Here is a 24,305-nt window from a genome sequence, read left to right as displayed (position 1 = left end):
TTTTGGCACCCCCAAGTGACTTTGCCTTTCCTTCTCTTTTAACGCCCTTATTACCATCCATGGAGTATAGACACTCAGTGGAAACACTCCCTTTATAGTTTTTGCCCCTAAAATGTTTAATCATCCTTCACTAGCTATACACTATATATGTGAGGCTCTTGCTTTATATTCAAATTCTTGTATTGTTGACCATGCAGGAACGGCCTGGAATTCAGTATAGGCCCTGGCATTTTTAGTGCACAGAGACCCAAACAGCCCCCACTGGCCTAACTGTGACTGTCTATGGCATCTTACAGCAGCCCCTTGGCATTTGCCAGAACCCATAAATTGCCAGCCTGTGCCTTTATCATATAATGGGCAAAGGTTTTCAAAGCTTCCTTTCTCTTAAATCTATTGCACAAGTATGAATGCAAGAATGAATTTTTCTTTTTTACCAATGTAATTTGCAGCTCAGTAGGTAGCAAAATGTTCAACCTTTACAAACTTAAATCATAATCTCTTTGACCCCGCTGGTGCACCCACTAGTCACGAGAGTGTGGAGAAATTCTCAAATCCATACCATGTGCCATATCCCTTAGGTAACCAAAAATGTGTAAAAATTGTTTTCAAAAATCGTACAGCAAGAGGATACAATGGTTTTTGACCAGAGGATACAATGGTTTTTGCAAGGAAGAAGCGGGATGACGCTATGGTAAATTTTTCTTACATTTTCATAAATATGAAAAAATAATTATCTGTGGAATTTTTAACAATTTGGCATAGTAAAATCAATTTAACCTGTAATAAATCTGCCTCCTGGTATGTCAGTGTTAAAAAATAGAAAATCAATGGCATAAATGAAGCAATGAAAACCAAAATAAAAATTTATGGAAGCAGCGCTGCACTAGTTTATTGTGTATTTAATGTTTTATTTTATGACAGGGATGTCCAACATGCATTTTTCCAGCTGTTCTTAAATGAAACTCCCACCATTCTAAAAGGTAAAAGGCAGGTTGGACATCTCTGTTTAACTGAAAAAATATCAAGCTTACACATAGCAATTACTACTGTTGTACAGACTAGTTAGGACCCTGTACTGATAAATTTTAGTATTGCTCGGTTCAAAAAATGTTATAATGGAGGAAAGTAACCATGAACTATAAATGCAGCCACTGATAATAGATGGCATTTTACTGGTTTGCTGCTGCCTTAAAAATTCATAGAGGACCACCAGCAGAGATAGTTGAGTTCTGTGTTGAATTAAAATTGTGCTAAACGTCTGGCGTACTGGTGAGGCTGTGATTTGTAATGCACTGTGCTGCTGAGTCAAGAGAAAGTGAAATCAGAGCTGGTGAAAACAGACAAAAGAAAAAGGAAGAAAATGTCAAGAAACACATAATTTAACCGCTATTCATGTGGTTATCTGAACACAACAGTCGGCAATAAAGAAGCCCAAACCAGATTTAACCAACTATTATTGTGAAACCAAAAGAATGCAGGGCAGCGCCTTTTTCCACTGTCATCTTTTGACAGATGCATTACTACATCAAGCGCATACTTTGGCTTCCCTCTTCTCACTCTCCTCTTAGTCAAAAAGCATGGATGCAATTACTGATGTTAACTCTTTAATGTATCTCTCTACAATATGCAGTATACCTGCTGATGCATGTGAAAATAAACTTTCCATTAATTTAGTGAACATTTGTAGATAGGTTCAGCACCTTGCAAAATTATTTAGACCAAATGTCTAATTTTAACTCAATAACACATTTGGCAAATAAAAATTTGTTCTCTGTAAGGGGCCCATACACATTGGTGTTTATTCTGTTCCTGCAGGAGGAACTTTGTGCAACTTCGGAAAACCGAAGTGATACATGGACCTTTCCACTGGCAATTCCCTGTATTGCTGGTGAAAAGGCTTTTCAGGGAGTTTAGACCCCCACGGTAACAGAGAAACTGTACCCTATGCACTCAGAAAGCAACATTTTCTGTATAAAATTTGGCTGTTAAAACTACCTTAGGTTGCATTTTGCTGCTCCTGCAAGTTGGAAGCTTTTTATTTTGCCTCATAGCAAAAAAGGCCTCTGCTTTTGGGGTACATATTCATTTTGCACATTGTTTGGGCTGATTTTGATCCAGTCTTCTAGGCAAATTTTCCCCTGGCTGCTGAGGTTAGTTAGATGAATATATAGGTTTTTGTTTGCCTTTTAATTGCTCATTCTTAAATAACAAATAATATTTGTTTGTTTGGACAGGTGCATTTAAGCAGCCTCAGTGACAGAAGAGTGGTGTAAGTAAAAGGAGAGTAGTAAGATTTTATAACCAACTGTCCCTAAAATTTTGGGAATATCATATATCTTAGGAATGATTAAAAGGAATGATTTCAAAACTTCATACTACACCTACTTACTCATGACCATAACATAACAAATAAGAATGTTTAATAGTTCTAGCAAACTGACAAACACTCTGATCATTGCAATTTAGTATTTTAACTGCACTAGTTTAGTAAATTGTAACTGCAACTGATTGAAAAAAAGCTACAGGAACACTGCAAAAACTTTCCGTCTTAACAACATAAACCCTCTGATCTGCTAGTATTCTTTTTTCCTGTTAATGTGAATATGATGTCAAACTGTATATACTGGTCACATCCGTGCATGGAAAATTTCATAAAGAGAAAAAACAAACCCTGGGCAATATAAACAGGTCAATTCAGGTCAAGTGTGACCTTAACTCAGCTGTGACAGTTGCTCCTGGTACTACAATCAAGTACAGCACTCCTTCAATGGAAAAACATTAACACGGATTATAGTGGAATAATCATTTACTAGGATGTTGTACATATCTAGGCATGTCGTGCAGAAGAGCGGCATGGACTTTGGCATACACCGAAGCGACCCACAAGGAACTCCTACATGTAAAGCTGTTTCATAGTGGTTTTGTGGCTGTGAAGTGAAGAAGGAAGCAGAAAGTTCAGGGTCATTTCTCTTCCTGAGAGGAGGTAAAGACTACAGCAGTCATCCTGTAGGCTGCCTTGTGCTGATATTTTGGCTGTTGCTTTGCAACTAAGGAGTATGGATTGAAGCCAGATGTATAGTAATAAACCACTGTGCATTGCATATTATAATTTATTGAAAAGGCACCACACTGTTTACATATTGTGTTACACAACTGAAGTGACAACCATAGCTGTTCCACATGTAATAGAGAACATTTCCATTTTTGCTGTACAGTGCTGTGTACATAAGTAGCACTGTACACATAAAAATATACATTCATACATCTTCTCTTGTAAGTCAAGGGAATCTTAGGAAACAAAAATATGACCCAGAATCATTCTGTCTGTACAGCAAAAAAAAAATCTATTCCAAGCTGGCTTGTGTGCTGTGTTGTTAAAGAAACATATTTACCCACAAAAAGGCATTTACCCCGTGTTATGACCACTATCCATCAGTTATCCCGAGATAAAAATAAAAGTTTTTGAGGCAAATGCACTCATTTTGCAAGTGAGACTTTTTTTAAATTTTATTTAGATCATCGGTCTGTAAGGTAAATTAGTAAATCAGTGCTAGAACATTACTGAAATTGGATGCCAGTAGCAAATTGGCAGCTGCAAGTATGGACTTAGCTTTGGGCTGCCCAGTAGTATCTGAGAATGCTGGATCACTTTCAGGGTAATCAGACAATGGCTGTATATCCTACCAGTCATATCAAATCTACTGTGTAGAGTGCAACAATATTTTTCTTGGCTATCAGCAAAAACCTGTATAAAGCTAGCTAGAATCACGCTGATTCTCTTTGGGCCAGCAGGCCAGGAGCCACAGTATAAGACAATATTTAGCCACATGTTGGCCAATTCACAGCAGCAGCTTACTTTAAAGTAAGACAGTTTAGTTTACCAGGATATTATGCTCAAGTTTATAATAAATAGTTACTGCAAATAATGGGGGTAATCAACAACAATGTTGCAGATACAAGATATATGCAGTGAGCCAGCACCCTCAAGAGTTCTGGTTGCGTTGCTATATTACTTGGAAACCATAAGTGACTTGTTCTGGCAGACATCTGAAGCTGTAGAGAGTTCTCCCCACAGTAGAAAACTGCAGTTTTTCTGTAAATGTAGCAGTCTGATTGTCTGTGGAAAGATGCACAACATCTATAATTGCGTATAGAAAAGTGCACCCAAGAAAAGAATATATCTGTTTGGTCGTATGTATCTTTATAGCTTGTGTCTTTTCTAAACTTTTCTTACATACACAATTCAGGACTCTTTTTTTAACATTTATTGGTGCCTTCTCCCTACATATGATCTCTGCAGGGTATTAACTGTGTAAGCATACCCCAGAAACATTATCATTGCTTTAAGAAGTCAAGTGCAGCTTGCATTTACTCCTTAAGTTTTTATATTTAGGAGGCCTACATTGTCCCTTAAGTTTGAAGGAATCATTAATCAAAATGGCCAACTATGGAAACTGATCCACTTGAATTAATCAGACCCTGAAGAAAGAGGGTATTAATTAAAGTGGAGCAGCGGATTCATGCGAGTGTGTCCTTTTTCTCTAAAATTTGTTGTATTGTAGTTCAGTTTGTGGCTGACTACTGAACCAAATAAAAGAGAGCTTTGTTACTTTCTAAATGACACCCTTTGTCCTCCATGGCAGAGAGGAACCACTATGATGTAATGAACTATTCACCCTTTAGCTTTGTGGACTTTTGGGATCACCTCAGAATAGTTGGTCAGTCTTAGTTCAAAAACTAAAGTGTATGTTTGGAGCCTGAACCAGCGGCATTTGGCTGGGAACAAAACATCACAGCTGAACAAACTGAGCAAAGCAAAAGAAGATATGTAGCCTCTACTTGCTTGTGTGGGCCTGAAGCTCTCGGTCACACTCAAGTTCGAAGAAATGTTTCAGGTTGTTCTAATACATTAAGGATAACCATAAATTCATCCATCAGGGTAACAGTTGCATTTTTTGGTATCTCATTTTTGAATCTTAATGCTGGTTCAATTCAAACCTTTATATTTTATATTGATTTCAAGATTAGTAGCCAAAGATGGCATTGTTTGGTCAACTGGACAAATATTCAGAATAGCAGAATTGGTTAAAGGTTTGGACAGATCTTTCACTGAGGATTTGGTATCCAAAAAAATGGAGTCACAGCATCATTTAATCATTTACATAGTACCAAATTTAGAACTTATGACCGATGCGTGGATACATCAAAAGCTAACTGTACTTAAAGGGTTAATCCCATGCACAAGGACTATACACAAAAAAACTGTAATGTTATTTATTGAATTTCATCAAACTCTGCCATTAGAATTAAACCATAACTTTACACTAGAAATGAAGTCTGTTAACTATGTATGTTCGTTTGTGAAGTTTAAAGTGAAAAAACTTAAATTCAGCATAGGGAAAAACAAATGGAACTTCGGGGTATGGTAGTAAAAGGTCACTTTTGACAAGTACATTTACATGACTAAAGGTGGTTTTAATTCATTATATTGCATTTACTGCAATGTACAATGAATTCCAAGATATGTTTGTTGCAAAAGGAATTAATGTACAGTACATATATTATCTTGCCTTTTTTTTCTTTTCTTATAGAGTATTTTAAAGGACTGGAGCACATGACAAGGTCCTACTTAATACTTGTAATCATTACAAGGCTGATATTTTGACAACTTAATTCCTATCCCAGCAAATATTTGAGGGTTGCTAAATGCTCCTGTCCCTTTTCACCTGATTTGAACAAATAGACACCAGATGTGTTGAAACGTGCTATCTGCAAGCTGTTTTTTCATTACTTTAACTTATAAAGCCTTGAACTCTAACTGAACATTTTACCTGTTGTCTCCCTCTGAAATTTCCATTTTAATAGGCCATATATGGCTATATGTTTTAGATCGTAAGCTCTAATAATCAGAGTTGTCTTTACCTTCTTTATCTGTCAGCATTTGCATGTTTAATGTATACACCCTTCTAATGAATACTGCCGCAGAATATTTTTATAATATAGTGTTTATAATATGAAACACATGCATTATTTCAAATGCAAGTTCAAGGGCAAAAGAAGTAGGCTTGTTCTAGGAGAACTCATTTTAAATGCACAAAATAAGGATTATGCTCTGCATAACAACTCTATTTAATCTCTAAAAGACCTTTTATCCTCACATTATTAAAAGCTGCTTTCTCTCTAATAATGATGTAATAAATAGAACAGTAAATGTTTATAAAACATTTATTTAAATATTTGGCTGAGCTACAAATACAGCACGCAATCACATATTAATGGTAGTTTTTAGACATTCAGATGCAGAGCAATTAAATAAATACTTAGCACGATCAAATATTGGGCCAGATTCAATTTGATAATAAAAGCTTATCTCCTTATTCAATTCCAAATGTTCCCATAGAGCCAGAGACAAATCAGTGAGCAAAACTTATTTAACTATTTATCACATGAAACCTCCATTGAAGTCTATGGGAGAAAAACTGGACCTGAATTAGGAGAAAAGTTTCTTGCTAAATTTAATTTACCCCATATGTTTTCATGTTATAAACCCAAAAATAATGTTTTCTCATGGAGAAATAATCTAATAATCTAGCTTGTAAAGCAATTTTAGTTTAAATGTTTGCCCTGTTTAACTCAACAAATAACAACAATAGATTCATCATGATTAAAATAATAGCCAAAAGTAGGTTCAGCACAACCCCTATTCATTAAGCTCATGTTGAACAAAGGTACAAAAAATACTGCCCCTTAAAGCTCATGGCACTGTGAGATAGCTGGGGCAACATAGGTATTAAATTTTGTATATGACAGATAACACTGTGCTTCTGTTTCATGAGGCAATGAGAGACCAAACTTAATTTCAAGAATAATTATTTCAGTATTAACTGCAGATATTTAAATGTTATAATCATTCAAACATAAAGCAGCCACACATTTAGCCAATATTTGAGAATCCCTATCAAATTTCAACCCCCCCCCCACGGGAGGGGAAACCAGTATATAAATGTTTTTGCCCAACACTTTTGCTTTATACAGTCAACTAATATAGCTAATGTAAAATTCAATAAGCTACATTTCATTTTCATAAATGGGCAATTGGCCAAAAAAAATTTGGATCTCTAAGGGCTCTGTCACACGGGGAGATTTGCCGAAATCGCCTGCGCAGCATGTGCCATTCCACCGGCGACTTACTTTTTCGCCGGTGGGATGGTAGTTCGGGAGATTAGTCGCCCGTGACTAATCTCCCCGTGTGCCAGAGCCCTGGCACTTATGGCCGATCAAAGCAGGATAGGGATCAATATGTTTATTTTTCCAAGTGACACACTCTTTATCTTATTTTTCTGACATTTTTATTGGAGTTATTTCTTACCATGTCATCTTTGCTTTCTGGGTCAGAAATGGCCTTGGTCGCTTGAATTAAATGTTATGAATTGTTTCTGTTTGTTTTGCTTTTAAAGTTTGTATTTTTAAATCTAATACACTTAACTGGTGTTGTTCCAAGTAATTATAACATTCTCCTGTTATGGCTGTTAATAATACCATAGAGTCTTATTATATATATGAGGCCACAGCTCTGCTTTCAGACAGCAAATTGCTATGCTTTGAGGAACTGTGGAGATTTATGGCTGGGTCAAATAAAAGGCAGGGAGCCAGAGAGGTGAAATGAAGTCTCCTCCTAAAAAGCTGGAAATCCTCTTGACACCTCTTGTGCCAATTTGTCCCTATTACTGTCAGCAAACAAAAGTAACAAGTAGAGCCAGACCACATCAAACAGAAGACTCAGCCCCTCCCGAGGGATTGCTTGAGAGCCACTGGTGTGTAAAGCCAGGGCTGAGGCCTACTTGTCAGCTGTAACCACAAAAGATTCAGAGGAAAAACAGTGACACCGGCAAACAAAGGGAAAGTTCAAATGGCTGCCAGGCGTCCCCTGACCCTGACGACTTCAAAGGTCAAAGGATTCAGGTAGCAAACTTGGCCTGGGCAGACCCTGTTACTGCCCCCCTAAATGAATTGTTTTAACAAATCAGCTCTGGTCAATTAAGCTTAACACTAGGCAAGTTGCATCACTCAACAGGGGATCCTGACATAAAGGCCAAATCAAAGGCAGGCCTCAGAGAAGCCTTTTTTTTGGGGGCCTTTTACACAGGCTGTACAGAAACTGCAGGGATGTTCAAATAAAATTTGTATTTGACTTTGTTTTTGTTTTCTTTCTTTTGGAATCATTTATAAAGGCTTGCTCAAAGACACCTAAAAACAACAGTGGTTAACTCTGGAAACAATTAATTTAGCCTGTTTTTAGGTCTTGACCACAAAACAAACTCAAAAATAAATGTAGTATTTCAGTGGGGGAAAACTGTTTATTCTGGAGCGCTGCTGCTGAAGGGTGAATGACTTGACTGCGCAAATGGATAACTAGAGAACCACTAAACCCAAATGTGAGCAGCCTGTAAAAAAGTTAAATTAAGCTGCCAGCTATGGAAGAAAGTATATTTTTTCTGCCCTGTTACGTGGGTCTTAAAAGGAAGTCTATACTCAGGGGTGTAAGCATATCTTACTCCTTATGCAAAACTAAACTGACGTAAACTGCGCAGCACCCAAAGACGCATGCCTTTTATCTTTCAGATAATTTCCTTAAACTTGACCACATGCAGGCCCGTATGGACATATATTTTTAATCTTGTGCAGAAAACCTAAAAATTCCCCAACATGATTTGACTTTTTTTGACAACTGTCTCTGTGAGACATCTGTAACTACAAACTTTTTATGGCTTTCCCCTTGGAGTAAAGCTGACCATACATGGGCCAACATCTGATGACTTGACCACCCCTGACTGAGTCAGCTGCTTATTGGCCTGTGTATGAGGCCAAAACAACAGCCTCCCTGAGGTCACTGTATCAGCCAAATTTGAACAACTTGGGTGGCTAATCAAGAAAATATCTTGCTGTGTATGTCTGTCTTAAATATGATTCATAGCACTAGTGTACCCTAGGAAATGATGCACAGGAAATAATGATCAGTTTTTCTTCAGCTTGTTAAACTACAACTCTCAATCGTCACAGCCACTAATACAGTAACAGCTGTATTGATAGGAATTGTTTGCATTTGTAGGCACTGATAATTGCACCTGTTATTAAACTACAACTATCAGCATCACTTATCCCACAACCACTATTAAGGCTTGATGAGACCTCTAGCTCAAGAACAGATGAAGTGCTGCAAAAAATTAAGATGTACTCAAAAGGAAAAGACTCTTTCCAACTGTAACAGAAGCTATCTGTAAGTACCATCTAGTGCAGAATTAGCATTTTAATGTCACATAGTTTCCTCTTCAAGCATAAAAAACACCATGCTAAATAATAAATGATAATGCCTTTATTACCTCAGACATCTGCACCACAGGTGTGAAGGCCATGTTGTGCAACTTCTACACAGAAAGCTAGAATGCATATATTTAGCATAATAGTTTGATATGCTTGATATATTACCCCACACTTGTTCAAACAAATCCCCAAAGCTACTGACTCGTTCTCCATCACAAAGTCTACAACATGCTTTAGAGCTGAAATAAACAAGACTTTCTATCATAATGCCCTAGGGCAAAAGTCAGCTCAAAACTTGTCACATTTGCAATATAGCAAAATATATATGCCGATGATTTTTAGTGCTGTCTTGTTTAAGAGGGGCAAAGTCTCCAAAAATAACATATGCTCAGAACTGGCAGTTGCTTGCAAGGTTTTTTTTTTTTTTTAAAGCAAGTTTTCAAAAACCCCAGAGGCTGACCAAGTTTACAAAACAAGAATTGACATATTACACTGGAATACATACAGCAATTGGGACCTTTCAAGGTATAATATGAAACAAATAAAGCAGTAAGTGCCTGCTAGCCAAAGAAGGACATAAGCTGGGACACATAGGTATTCCACAGGAAGAAGCCAGGGAGAAATTTTAGTCCCCAATGTGCAAATGACTGAAAAGAGGGCATCATGGATTTATGCAAGGACCTGTAATAAGTAAAATGAAAAAAGTTTTTTTAAGCATTTCTGTAGCTTCACTGGTACAGACAGTGTGACTACTTCATGCGCTGATGTGTAGCTATTGGGGCAGCCTTTTAAGTTGAATGGGGCATATGTTTACATGGCAAATAACAGATTGGCTTTCTGTAGAATACAATGGTTTTAGTACTTTGGTACTTAACCCTAGTTATAAACAAGGGTTACATATAATATATAACTCTTTAAAATATGAGATTTGATGTCAAGAAACATTTTATGTGTAGGTGCTGCTTGGACAGATATGAATATAATTTTTCTTTATGGTGTTACTGGTGCTTTAAAACTGACAGCTGAGCATCTGGCTGAGTGTCTGGGCTCCTGCTAGAAAATCTGCAGGTGATGTGTACAAAGGTTTGATCTTCAAGCAGAAAAAACAGCTAGTGTGAGCCCCTTAATGATATCTCGATTCCCTGAACACTGCACAGTGTCTAGCTATACTAGCCGATTTAAACATTGGCTATCTCATCTGTATTTAGCACTCCCAAAATACGTAATACAGAATATGTAAATATTGGGTACCTCATCTGTGATTAGGGATTCCCAAGTGATTAGGGTATTGGATAGGACTATCTTTGCCCAGATGGTAAACTTCCTAGTACTGGCAGACGCGGCTTTGTACTTAACTCTGAATGGTAAATGGGTTCTTTGTCTACTCTGAACCCCCCTGTATATGGGTGCTGATATGATAGCTGTTATCTAGGCAGTTGCCATATTTTTTTTTTTATTACAAATGTAACCCTACTTGAAATCAGTGTTTTGAAAGAAATACAGTACCAACAGACAGCACAAAATGCTTCTGATAAAAAGCATATTTGCACAGACTACCAGTAGAGAAGGACACATTTTCTTTATGACCTGGGGTTAGTGCTTGTGCATATCACAAATCAGTTTATAATAGTGTGACCTGACAAATTTACTCATATATTTCATTACATATAATTGGATTATACTGTTATAATCGGGACCAAATATAATATAATTTGCAGCACTTGTAGTTCCTCTAGGTGATGTGTACAGCTAATTAAATTACCACTTAAGAAAAGTAATTGATTGCTTAATTACTTAACAGGTCCCACAGTTGTCATGATAAAAGGTGAAATTAAAATCAGCTATTAGCATCTACAAATAAAGGGATCTTTTATATTTTGTCACTGCCTTTGTATTTTTTTGGTTTCTATTTTAAAATGTTAACCAATGCTAAAATTATTATTATTATTATTACTAACATTTATTTATAAAGCGCCAACATATTCCGCAGCGCTGTACAATAAGTGGGTTTCATTCATTGGACATACAGAGTAACATATAAAGCAATCAATAACCGATACAAGAGGTGAAGAGAGGCCTGCCCAAAAGAGCTTACAATCTACAAGTAATTGCATTCTCTTCGCCTTTTACTTTGCTTTAAAGACGTCTACCATTTTGGGCAATTTTCAGTCAATTTTGCTCAAAAGTGGCATTTGAGTAGACCTAAAATGTACCAACTTCCTCACTGAAAGCTGTAAAGAATTAATTATGGTTACATATAGGGAGGTTGACAACATGCTTAATAAATATTATTACAGACTTTTAACATTTTCTGTATGGATGTCCAATCTACAGCCCTATAGTTGTTGCTAAACTATATTTTTCAGTACTCCATATCTGACTCCCTAACCTGCATGACCTGCACCTCTCGTGAATACAGCAGTAACAAATACAGGCAGAAAGCACAGGTCCTTAGCTGCATCTGTGAGTGCTTATCCACAAGGCAGGGTTCAAAGTGTTTCTCACCTACAGTAATGTCAGCACTCTACATGCTGTGCAGCTACAGATAACATTGCCTTCTTTTGAGCAAGATAAGAAATACACCATATATCAGCAAGAAGGACAAGTAAAATAAAACTAGTTACCATTATTCTAAGCATACAAGATGACAAAAAGTGCAAATAAGTTAGATGACAAATTTTCAAAAACAATATTAATTCATTATATTCTTGTCTTCTATATGTCAACATCATAATGTATATATTATTGGTATTAAGCTTGTTAAAACCTGTTCTGTTGCAATCAACCTTATATGGTTTTAATCAGTGGATGTGTCCTACATTGTTGTAAAATGTTGTAAAATTATTACTGTATTTAGATGGGTGGGTCGTGTAGGTCACATTATTTTTGACTACCATGAGTAATTAAAATGAAAGTCTGCTAAATTCTGTTTTGTAAAACACATTAATGTAAAATGTATGGCTGCGCACCTTTTCCCACTGATGACCATCTTTAATTTTTATTATAAATGATGTTTTTTGAGGGTGTGTGCTGGGGTGGAATCTTGTCAACTTCAACATTTTTTAAGGGGGTTCATAGATAAAGAGTTGGAAAAAGCAGTGTGCTAACTGGATAAAAACAGATATTTAATACATAATATCAAAATGTGAGTTTAGAGCTTAATACACAAAATCTCACACACGTTCTATTCATTCCTCTGGGATTTATCAGGTGTATTTATCAAATGGTAAACTCTCTTGTTCAATATGATCCTAAAAATCCCATAGGAATATAACATGGGTGAGTTTTATGTATTAAACTCTAAACTCACACTTTAACAAATCTGCCCCTTACTACGTTAAAAAGTGCTTCCAGGAATGCAAAGTTGGAAAGTGCATACTTTCTAATCTCTTTGGAACACCATGGTTTAATTTTAACAGTGAATTCTAGAATTAATCACTGTGAAATTAAGTGATTGCATGAAGAGAAGTAAAGAAAAACTAGAAAACTGCATACAAGAGAGTAAAACCTCTAAACTGTGCAACTATGTTTTTAGGTTAAAATGTTGCCCTTTATCATAGGCCTACACATAGCATTAAGAAAAGAAGGTTAATTGGATCTAGGTAAAACCAGTAAAATGAATTTGAATGTAATCAAATTTTCCTTTTAATTTGCTTTATTTGTTTTTTGGTAAGAGATACAAAGCAGATGGTTAATTCAAGGTACCGCTGGACACACATGCAAACCTGAAGCATAAAATATTTTTTGTAAACGGACAGTACACTCTGTTGAGCAGCAGAATTTTAATGAATAGAAATTTTTTGACTATTTTTTAAATTTTGAAAAACTATATTTTTTTCATTTCTTGAGCTAAACAGGGCAAACAGGAAAACCCCAGGCCCCACCTCCTGGTTCTTGCGAGCAATTCTGAGAGAAGGAGAAGGCAGTTAGTCAGATTAACATTGAAGGTAAACACCCTGCATAAAGTAATTTTGGTCATCTGTAAGCCAGAACAAAAAGTGAAACCGAGGGGGTTGGTTATACACAGCTCTTAATCTATATTTAAATAAACAGAAATAAGTACAGAGAGCGGGGATGCAGCATGCAGAACCAAAACAAGGATCAATGATAAATATGGATTTTTCACCACCCACCCCACCCTTGTTAAAAGTAATGACTTTAGCCAGATTGTATTTTATTATTACTAACTCATTCTACACTTTCACTGTCTTTAAAAAATCTGAAGATTTTCATTTATGCATATAATTTTTATCGAGCATTCAACCCTATGGCCCTGGTTTAAATGCAAGCAAAAGGCAAGTTCAGATTTGCTTTTTTCCTCTCCCTGCAGATAATAAAACATATGTTTTGAAGTATAAATACATTCACAACAGGCAATATCTGTAAATTGCCACCTTTAACAGTTATCTAAAGGTACATTTCAAGTAATGCAGCCTGATTAACCTCATTGAGGATTTTGCAGATGCAATGGTAATTCCTAAGCAACAACCGCTGAGGAGAAAGCAATATTTTATCTGAAAGCAAATGTGCACAATCATCTGCTTCATGGAGATATATGCAGTATATATACTACTGTGAAACCCATAACACTTTACATTTATGTTGATAGAGAAACATAAATGGATACATAAACATTTAGAGACAGATAGATAGTAGATTAGATAGATAGATAGATAGATAGATAGATAGATAGATAGATAGATAGATAGATAGATGATAGATAGATAGATAGATAGATAGATAGATAGATAGATAGATAGAGATAGATAGATAGATAGATAGATAGATAGATAGATAGATAGATAGATAGATAGATAGAGATAGATAGATAGATAGATAGATAGATAGATATGCAGACAGATTGGCAGACTGAGCACTTTTAATTATAAGGGCACACTTTTCATAAATATACAGAAACAGTAAAAGAAAAAGGATTAAAAATGTTGCTTTCTTGATACAAACAAGCGAAACAGCTTTCATTCTGTGATTGTCAAAATTTTTACAATTTGCCCACTGCAATGCGGATGCCAACCAACGAATCAAAGGCATGCAGAATGTAGACAAAGAGGGGCCGATGCCAACCTCGGTGCCAGTGGCAACCATTATTGGCATCACGCAGATTCTCTGCCTTTTTTGTACTCTTGGCACTTGACAAACAAAATGGCGGATCTTGTAGAAACAGTCCACAGCAGAAGCAAAAAAAAAAAAAAACTACAGGGACTGATTTTAGATCCCAAGTGAAAGTGATTTTTTTTTTTTTTTGTGACTAGTGATGCTTTAGGCTATGTGCTATAAGATCATTTGTACAGAAACAAAATGTACATATGTCTGTTAAAATCAGAGCTAAATATGATACTAATTAAAATAATGTCAGTATATAAATACAATACGCATGAAGACTTTACATATATGAGCTCACACATCTCCAGCTATAAGGGCAGTATCGCTTTAGAGTAATAGCAAGAGAATTTTGAGACCTCAAATGTAACTGTCTTTGCACTGAATTTTGGTCCACTGCCCTTAAATTTTAATTCTGTAAAGAGAACACATGCTTGTGATTTAACCCCTTCACTCCATGACAGGCTTGCTCATGGCAGTGAAGAAGTTAAAAAAGACACAGCGTTATTAAAAGAAAATAGAATAAAAATAGAAAAATGTTATATATTTTTCAGAACCACAGTAAAAAATCACCCCCTTTTAAATCCTGAATATATGGGGATCAGCAAGCCAATAGATATTAAAGGAAAAATGCAGATTATTGACTTTGCTATTTCTGGAAATTGTCAATATATTGAAGCATCGCTCAACACTGCAATGCGGATGCCAACCAACGAATCACGGGCCTTCTGAGCAAAACAAAGAGGGGTTCATGCCAATCCTAATGCCACTGCCAACCAACACTGGCATTCAAGCAAATCTTCCCTTTTTTCCTTAGTGCAATCTACAGAAAACATGCCTCTCGCTTGGCTGTCGGCAGGTTTTCAGGGAATCATGCTGATTTTCTCCCTCTAATTTTCTCGCACAATGTAAAATAAACTGCAAAAAAGTTTCTTTTAAATATTTTGCTGGGTTTTTTTAGACATCTTTTGATCCTTATAAACAATGTACAAATATTGCCGTGAAATATTTATGGTTATGCCTGTTACAATTTACAACAACAACAACATATAGCAAGCAAAAATAAATATATGTTTAAAGAAGAGTTGGTTGCGGTTGATTTCCTAAAATTTAACATGCAACCTTTACCTGCCTTTATGCATTTGTTTTGTTTGCATGGGGCACCACTAATAACATGGCATTTGTTGTTTATTAAATATAACAATATAAGTAAAAGCTGTTTATATCACAGTCTTTATAGAATGTGAGTAGGAAACACCTTTCTATAGGTTAGTAGAACTCTGCAGGCCTCTTGTACCTTGAAGTATTAAGAATTTTTTTTTACTATAAATTAACTAATGATAGTATCTTGTCTCAATCACATAAAACCTCAGGTCTAACTATTTGTTCTGTACTTTTATATGTTGTCAGAGTGGTGAGTTTACAATCACGCAGGCAATGTGTGGGTTAAATTGGATAGACCAGCTTTGCTGCAAATGTGTGCAATGTGCTGACCATGAATTGCTGCCTTTATAAAGAAAAACCTTGGAGAGGAAAGCCCAAGCAAAATGATACATTATAAGAAGCTTCACAAGAAGGCTTAGGCACTGCGTCAACAGAGGCAGTATTCATGACAAAGTAAAGTGCATCAAATGGAATTGTTGCACAGAAACAGCGCATGTTTGAGTACCTAACATTGTCTACAATTGTGTATTTAATACACACTGTCTGATTCCATTACAGTGCTCAAAACTCAACTTGTTTCTGAAAGCAATGTACGTGCACTAGCGCAAAATAAGAAGATGGCTTCATTCTATAATGCTGCAATAGAAAATAAAAAGGGCTTTGGGAAATTGGTTTAAATTAGCCATATTGAAATTCTTCTACTGCGTTAGAATAGCTCCCAGTGGGGACTTTAGGAAAAGCAAATAAAGTTTCACACAGTTTTTACATAAGGCTCGCCTTTAATTAAACAATTTTTTCCAAGTGCGAGGGTGGGCATCCATGAGAAGTATTTTAGGCCATTCACATTGATGATGTTAAAAAAAAAAAAACCAGAGCAGGACCACAGTTTCAGTCTTTCTGTAGAAGGCTACTGATACAGGTTTTTAGGGTAACAAAGAATTGATGGTGACGTTTTAAATTTTCAGAGAAGTACTTGCAAAGAAGTGAAAACAACATCAACAATAAAACTGGAGATTAAAAACATATGTCTAGACAATATTTTTCCATGAAAAGTGTCATTTCTTTAAACACATATTTGAGAAATTTATTTATTTCCCCCTAGCGAATACAGTTTTTAGGGACCTGCCCATTAGTGTCTCAAAATCTTGCATTTCTGCAAATCTCATTCCAAAATACTCAACACTAAAATCATTCTCCATCTCACTTGCAGTGGTAATTCCTTTAGGGGAACAGCAAAGGAAAAAGAAATGCACCCCACTGATAAACTGTCAAATACACCAAAGGGTGTAACTAACTACAAGTAAGGATGGCCTTGGTAAAACACTGATGGCACTTGAGGGGTTAACCAAAGTTTGATATTCACCAAGGTTATTTGAGGCTCTTCCATCTCACCGCTTTGGGCTCATATTACAAGAAACAAAAGCCCTAACTGCCAGAGTTAGACTTTTATTTCTCCCATACTTCTTCTGCGCAAAAAAAACAGAGAAGCACAGTATAATACATTCAGGCGGTGAGGGCCAAGTTAGATGAGAAGATAAAGCAAAAGAGAGATTCTTCTTAATATACAACCACATGAAGTTTACATTTCCTCTAAAACTACAAATCAATACCTAATCATACCAAGTCACTTAAATCTGATTAATTATCCAATGGTGGACTGTTGTGTTGGGTACTGTTACAGCTTTTACGTTACAAGATACTGCAAGATAATCAATATCAGTTAAAAAGTAATTGGTAAAAAGTTAAAGCGGAGATAATAACAGACAAGGCTGTGATATGACAGGAGACAGAGTAAGAAAGGTGGACAGAATACTATGAATGTGGAGTTTAATGCAAAAGTAACAACAAAACTTTACAGTTACTACAAGCCTGTCTGAAGTGTATATGTATCTTGCTTAAGTATAACATCTGACGTTCAAAGGCCCTACACCTCCTTCTGTGTATTCTGTACCATGTCTTTCATTCACAAATGAATAACCTTAGTTCATGATCTCTTCAAATAAATCTGTAAACATACTTAATTAATATGTAAAGCTTTGAAAGGTACAGAGATTTAGAAAAGGTATAAAAAGGTATAGAGTTTATCATTCTTAAAACTGTGCCACTGGTCTGTGCCTATTAAAACAAAGCAATCACTAGAAGATGCTTATTGCAGTTTTGATATCCCACTAAATAAATATATATATATATATCCTGATGACGATCCTGTGGGGATCGAAACGCGTTGGTAGTATGCTGAAATAAACCACTGACTTGATGGACATTGTGGCTGTGAGTGCTTTCTATTTTTGGCTTTGAGATATATATATATATATATATATATATATACACTACATGTACATTTTAAGATCAATATAATAGGGTATGTACATTTTAAGATCAATATAATAGGGTTAACTCACATTATTCCATATTAATTTATTAGAATATAATATTATATACATTTAAATGGTTTCTTTTTAAAATATTTTCCCATGAGCATCTAAAGGAAAACTAAACTAAATATAGATCTGAGAACTATAGTTAAAGATAGTGTTGTGTGGGAATAAAAAGACATGTATAGTTTATGTCTAAATTAATAGGAAAGATAAATGATGGACCACTGCTGCATCAGAATGAAACATAAATGCATATTAACCAAGTACTGGCAATTTCTAAAGACTTATTTTTTAGGATATCTACAGATGATTCCTAGTAGCTAATTACAATTTAAACCAGACCTTAAATGAGAGAATAGTTTAGACTGGGACAAATATTGGCACTGGTAGCATACAGCCATGTAAATTGGTTCATACCCAGAATGCTCTTCTGATATAAAAACAGCCAGTTAAAGCTATTTTCAGCACAGGGTGTCTTATTATATTTTGCAGTTTAAAACGGAACCAAGTTCAACTAAAAAAGCATGCACGCAATTCATAGGTTCTGCTTAATATGTAGAGCTTTTCCTCCAATCCATTAAATGGTAAATCACCAGTGTATACTAAATACCACTAAATGTCATTTTTTAAAGTATACTGTCTCTTAAAATAAATTATTAATGATATGTATGCCCTTTCCCTTGCCCCGCAACATACACATATGGTGTAATTAAGAAATAAAACACATTTTGGTCATACCTTGGTCCTGTACGTAGTATGCCAAGAACAAATCAAGCTCCTTGACCGATACCGTTATATGATGTGGCTGGACGCAAAGTGCAGGGTTGGTGCAATGTGGAGATTTGACAAGTCGCTCCCCATCCGTACTTTCCAGGGGTATGCCTTTAAAGAGGATGACCATGACCAGATCCAGGCGCCAGACCTTGTCGGCCTGCCGCAGACAGTCGATCCGCCTGATCTTGCCTTTCTGGTCAGGGTTGGATAGCACGCAGCAGGGGTGCTTCTTTCCCGTTACAGTGAGCACAAAATCCTCACGGTACTCCTGGCGGATGTCTTTGCGCAGTTTGGCCAGGAGCCTGGACGCCCATTTTTGTTTGATTTCTGGCTTCTCGCTTAACAGTTCATCCTTGACTGCCCTTTCTTCATCCTTTGACATCCGCTTCTCATGCTTCTTGAAGTACTTGCGTTTTCGGGCTTGGAGGTTGAACCAAGTATAGGCAATTGCACGGACATGTGGAAGAAGTGCCTCGATAAATGGATGGAATTCATCCTGTAGAAAGAAACACAAAATACTGTTTATGCGGTGCTAGTGCAGGATAGAAAAAGTGCATTAGGTTAAATTGATATCTTCTCTGTAATTCTTACATGCAACTCACAAACATACATCTCTTGTCTTTTCTTTTGACACACACTTTAAATCTTTCTGCCTGGTTGGTCAGTACTATATATTTTTATATGCTAATGTCCAATATATATCCATATATATATATATGCATAAATATCACACAACATGCTACTCCACATATTTTCAAAACGGCTGTAAAAAAGCAGATCAATATTTACAATTAGAAATGAAGACCTGTCTCTGTGAATCCAACAGTACTTAAGCATTGTAAATCCCTAACTTCTACTTAACATGCCATTATAGATACCACTAGAAATATGGTATTCTGACAGAAATAAAGCAGTACAATTAGTGTATGCTTTCTCTGTTGATTGCTGTGCAGACACAAAACAGTACCATTTTGTTTGCCTTTAATTTTTTTTAGGTTTTAAGCTTTTTTGGATTCCACAAAGGATGCTACACAGTTAAAAAAAAAAAAAAGCAAGGATGTTCAGGAGGCAGCAGCGGATGCCACAGTTCATTTATCCTCTCAGTGGCACAGGAAAACAAAGCAGAGATAGAAGCTCTGTGCATCGCCACTCAATTCCCGCTTTCAGAGCATGCTCTCAGCAAGAGGCTGCTGGTGGCATAAGGAGCATGCGCCATTAACTCAATCCATTTTCTTATGGGGGCCATCAGCATTCCACCACAGGCACAACACCGCTCTCATGGTATATACCTCGGGAAAAAATGCTCGGGCCAGTGAAGAGCAGATCAAAGGTCCACTGATAAAGCCTATATGTATATATGGGTACCTATCATTATTTCTTTGTGTTTTAATAGGAACAGATTTACCCTACCCACTTATACAGTGTGCTCTTCTAGCTATTACACTTGTAATACTAGTAATTTAGACAAAGTTGCTGTCTAGGCTATTATAGGTATAATGGCTTCTTTAACTGATTGTTATATTCTGGGGAAAATACTAGACTGGAATGTTCTGCCAATGCACATACAGAATCAACTAATGAAATTGAAAACTGTTTGTGTTAAGATGCTGGATAAAATAAAAGGGCTCAGAATTTAAGAAATCCTCTCATTCAGTGGGACGAATCGCTGAGGCAGGGTTCTAATTCTCTCTGGCCTTGATCTGCCCAAACAGTAAATATGTTTGTCCTACACTTTAGATAATGAACGAGTTAAAAATCTTCACAAGTAGACAATGAAATACGCCAACTTGGCATGCAGCTGGCATTCACAGTACCTCTGCGTGCTGTGAAATTATGAGTGCCCCACTGGTCAGGCAGGGACTTTGTGCAAACCTTGCATTTCAGCCCTTAAATAAAATCCTATACATAGTATAAAACTTTTACCCATTACCTATCTTTTTATTCTGCTGGTCAATTTAACACCTACCAACAATCGGGAAAACATTCTTATTTTCTGTACATGTGCTTTGTCACTCAGGTCTGCTCAAGGACTATCACAGGAAATTTAGCAGGACAATCAATCTTATGTTGTGCTTCCCTTTATAGTACTGTGAGTATAATGTAACATGGTGACCAAAGCTAGAAACCTTTACACTGAGGCTAATGCGCTCTGCTATAACCAACAAAAATATAATGTATGTGCTGCACATTCCTATAGATCCCTTCTGAAAATGGCTGCTATCTGTTATAAAGAAAAATAAAACTTGTCATGAACAGTATAATGGGCGTATCTGCCACAATTAAATCTTCCCAAAAACCCAATACACTGCACTGTTATTAAAAGGCAATCATAACTTTAATTTGATTTCTTCTAAACACTATTGTTAGAGGCTATTATTCAGTCTAAGGCCTAATCTTTGGATCTCCTTTCTTGCAAAATTCAAATGTTTCTAGAAAATATCTAAAACTCCATATAATATACTGATGAAAATCTAGCCATGTAATCACTGTTTTTCAAGCTTTTATGATACATTAGCAAATAAACTATTGAACAGTAATAGTTTTTTGAATGGCAGAAAAAAAAATGCAATAAAAATGAAAGCAATATTTAGGGGGAATGTATTTAAAATAATCTTAGACTTTACCTGTTGCATGTAATACATTTACAGCCCCTAGGCATAAAAAGAGTTAAAGAAAGTAAAGAATTAAATCTCAGACTGGATTTCATGGTGGTTAGTATCGAAGGCCCATGATACTAGTCTGCCCCCAGTTTCACATTCATATACCCATAGAGATTTCTTAGGAAGCTTATTTCAATCTTAGATTTGAAAATAAAACAGCAAAATTTGATCAAAATGAGAGCCTTTTTTCCGTATGAAGGCAAACATTAGAATGTTAAGTAATTTTTTCGCTGCATGAACGTGTAAATTAAAGATTTATATGTGTATATTACTACTCAGATTGCTGACTAAAATGGGAATACTTATCAGTCTGGAATACTTTAGAAATATAAAGAATGTTGTATATGATAATAATTCCTATACATAATTACTTACATTTACGAAAGAGATTCTGTAACAACTGGAATAGATGGTATATGGTATAGAGGCCTGCACTGCACTATGTTACTGCATACTTTATAGTTACCTAAGTGCACTGAAAATCGAAGCACTTATATAATGACACATGGTACAATGCTTATTCATTTCCTAAAAATTAGATTCCAAAGATTCTACACTCTACGTATGATGTGCATATAAGGTTTCTATCACTTCTCAGCATGTGTTTATAAAATGTAAAATTATGTAGGCTATAATAGCAAAATATGCAACAAATACACCAGAATATTATTTTTACGTTTTCAGTAAATTAGCACCTCTTCTGGTGCGTCTCTTTCCACTGTTATATAGTTACTTTAAAAGGCAATAACGTACCCCACCCCCATTGCTGTAATTGGGGGACAATAAAAACAGTATAAACAATGCCAGAAAATGGACCTCATAAATAATCCTATATGGAATTAAATTTGCAGCAAACATCACGAATTAGAAATTCCAGAGTGAATAAACTTCTAGTAAATAATACATGTCATCGGTATACACGGATATAAGACTTGTCAACTGAAGAAAGTTCTTTAAGAAGAAATTGATAAAATAAAGTAAATTTATTTTGCATTTATAGGCTTTTCTGATTACATATGTGAACTTATTGTTATTCCTAAGTATACCTAAATGGATAAGTTTACTATTCCCTACTTACCTCTTGCGTGTGTGTGTAAATATATATATATATATATATAGACACATATTGATCGAACAAGAAATATATAAAGCTTATGGGCCTATACATAGCCTTCAACATTGTCTGACATATAAATTCATAAAGATTCCTTATTTTAAAAAAGTTATAGAAGGCAACATCAATATGATTATTTGGGAATAAAATATGTAAGAGAGATGGGGCAAAAAGTTTGAATGACTTCTATTTTCTATGGCACCAAATAAAACCATACATATACACACACAGACAATTATGCACATGCTTAACTAAAGAACTCTACCAGCTATCACTCTGTCTGACACTTCTGTAGACAAGCATGTCCTAATCCTGTCCTAATTAATATGTTTTTTATCTATGCATCAACAACATTTTTTACGCAAATCATAAACAAATAATAAGAGGCTTCTACTATGGGAAGCATATATAGTTCTCCTGTCAACCTATATCAGAACATGTGCATAAATTACAAATAAAAAGTTTTAAACCTAGGTTCAGATACACATTCCTATACTGCACTTATTAAACACAAGGTGATATTTAAAATTTTTACTATCAGTTTATATTTTATATATATAAAATATGTGAAGACTGAAATATATATATATATTTGTGTGCGTGTATAGATATTTTCTATGTTTTATGAAAGGTAAGGCGGAGAGCGTACCATCTCATATGCACACCTGCAGAGGTATATTTGTAATTGATATTGGCAATTAAACCAAAGCTGTATTTTCTTTTTTTTTACCACAAATGAAGACTTTGAGAATATACTTATATGAAAAAGGCTACACTGAACACACATGATAGTTACATTTGGTGGTAGAAAAATAAAAGTTATAATGTATGACCTTGCAAAACTTTAAAAAAATATGAATCCCGAGTCTCCATTATTAAAATACATCTAAGTCACTCAGATTTCCATGCCAAGCAAAATATAAACAGTACAAAAAAGTGTCAGCCAAAAAAACGACATGGCTGCATCCAATCACTGAATAAGCCTTATCATTGTTTTCATCTTCATTCACAATTTGGGAAAGCCTCAGTCCTATTGAAGAGCAATGGATTCTAATTGTTAAACCATTTAAATGTTGATTATTTGCACATTTCAGCAAATGGACCAACTGCTGACAGTATCAGAAATGTCTGAGCAAGCATGTCCTGCCTTTAAAGTAAATATATTTTATTAATTTTATATTGTAAGAAAAGTTAAAGACTTGTGATCTGTGTGGAGTAATATATTTCCCCCCCGGGGCGCGAGTGCTTCTTTCCAAAAATTCTAATTCTCAAGGATGCGTATGTTTAATAGGCAATTATTCTAATAGCAGGTAGTAAGAGAAAATTGCCATCCTTTCGCAAACTTAACAGTTTTAAGGAGCCCAATAATACTGACAATGGCAGCATTTTAGCCAGCGTTACCTAAGTGTGTCACTTTGTCCCATTAACACTAGCTTTCATTTGACCGTATCATGTAAAAAAAAAAAAAAAAGCATGAATGTTATGCAAATGTGAATTAAAGCAAAATACTGAATCTGAATGTCTTTGCAAACAGGAGGGAACAGATTTTCAGGGATGTTTGTTTATTAACTTTACATGAACTGGGAATCAAAAAAAAAAAGGAACAGGTCTTGAATAATTCATTTATTCTAGATGCTAAGGAAAAAAATCTAAATCTACCCCATTGCCAAAAAGAAAAAACAAAACATTCTTAAATGTAGTGCTCATTTAAAAAAAGAATCATATTGCACACCAATAGGTACGCAAAGTCTTAATAATACAATTGCATTCCTGCTA

At 35.5% G+C, this 24,305-nt stretch overlaps 1 protein-coding gene across 4 annotated transcripts in view; it reads right to left on the bottom strand.

Annotated features, from left to right (window-relative positions):
• The window catches only part of nfib (nuclear factor I B), a 167,846-nt gene that overhangs the window by 127,941 nt on the left and 15,600 nt on the right, over window positions 1–24,305 (bottom strand). For all 4 annotated transcript variants that reach the window (XM_012956639.3, XM_012955458.3, XM_012957039.3 and 1 more), the window contains 1 exon segment: window positions 18,720–19,251. In XM_012956639.3, coding sequence (XP_012812093.1) covers window positions 18,720–19,251 — 532 coding nt within the window.

The sequence above is a fragment of the Xenopus tropicalis genome, chromosome 1 (assembly GCF_000004195.4).
Source record: "Xenopus tropicalis strain Nigerian chromosome 1, UCB_Xtro_10.0, whole genome shotgun sequence".
Classification (NCBI taxonomy): domain Eukaryota; kingdom Metazoa; phylum Chordata; class Amphibia; order Anura; family Pipidae; genus Xenopus; species Xenopus tropicalis.
This window is presented reverse-complemented; position numbering and strand designations above follow the sequence as displayed.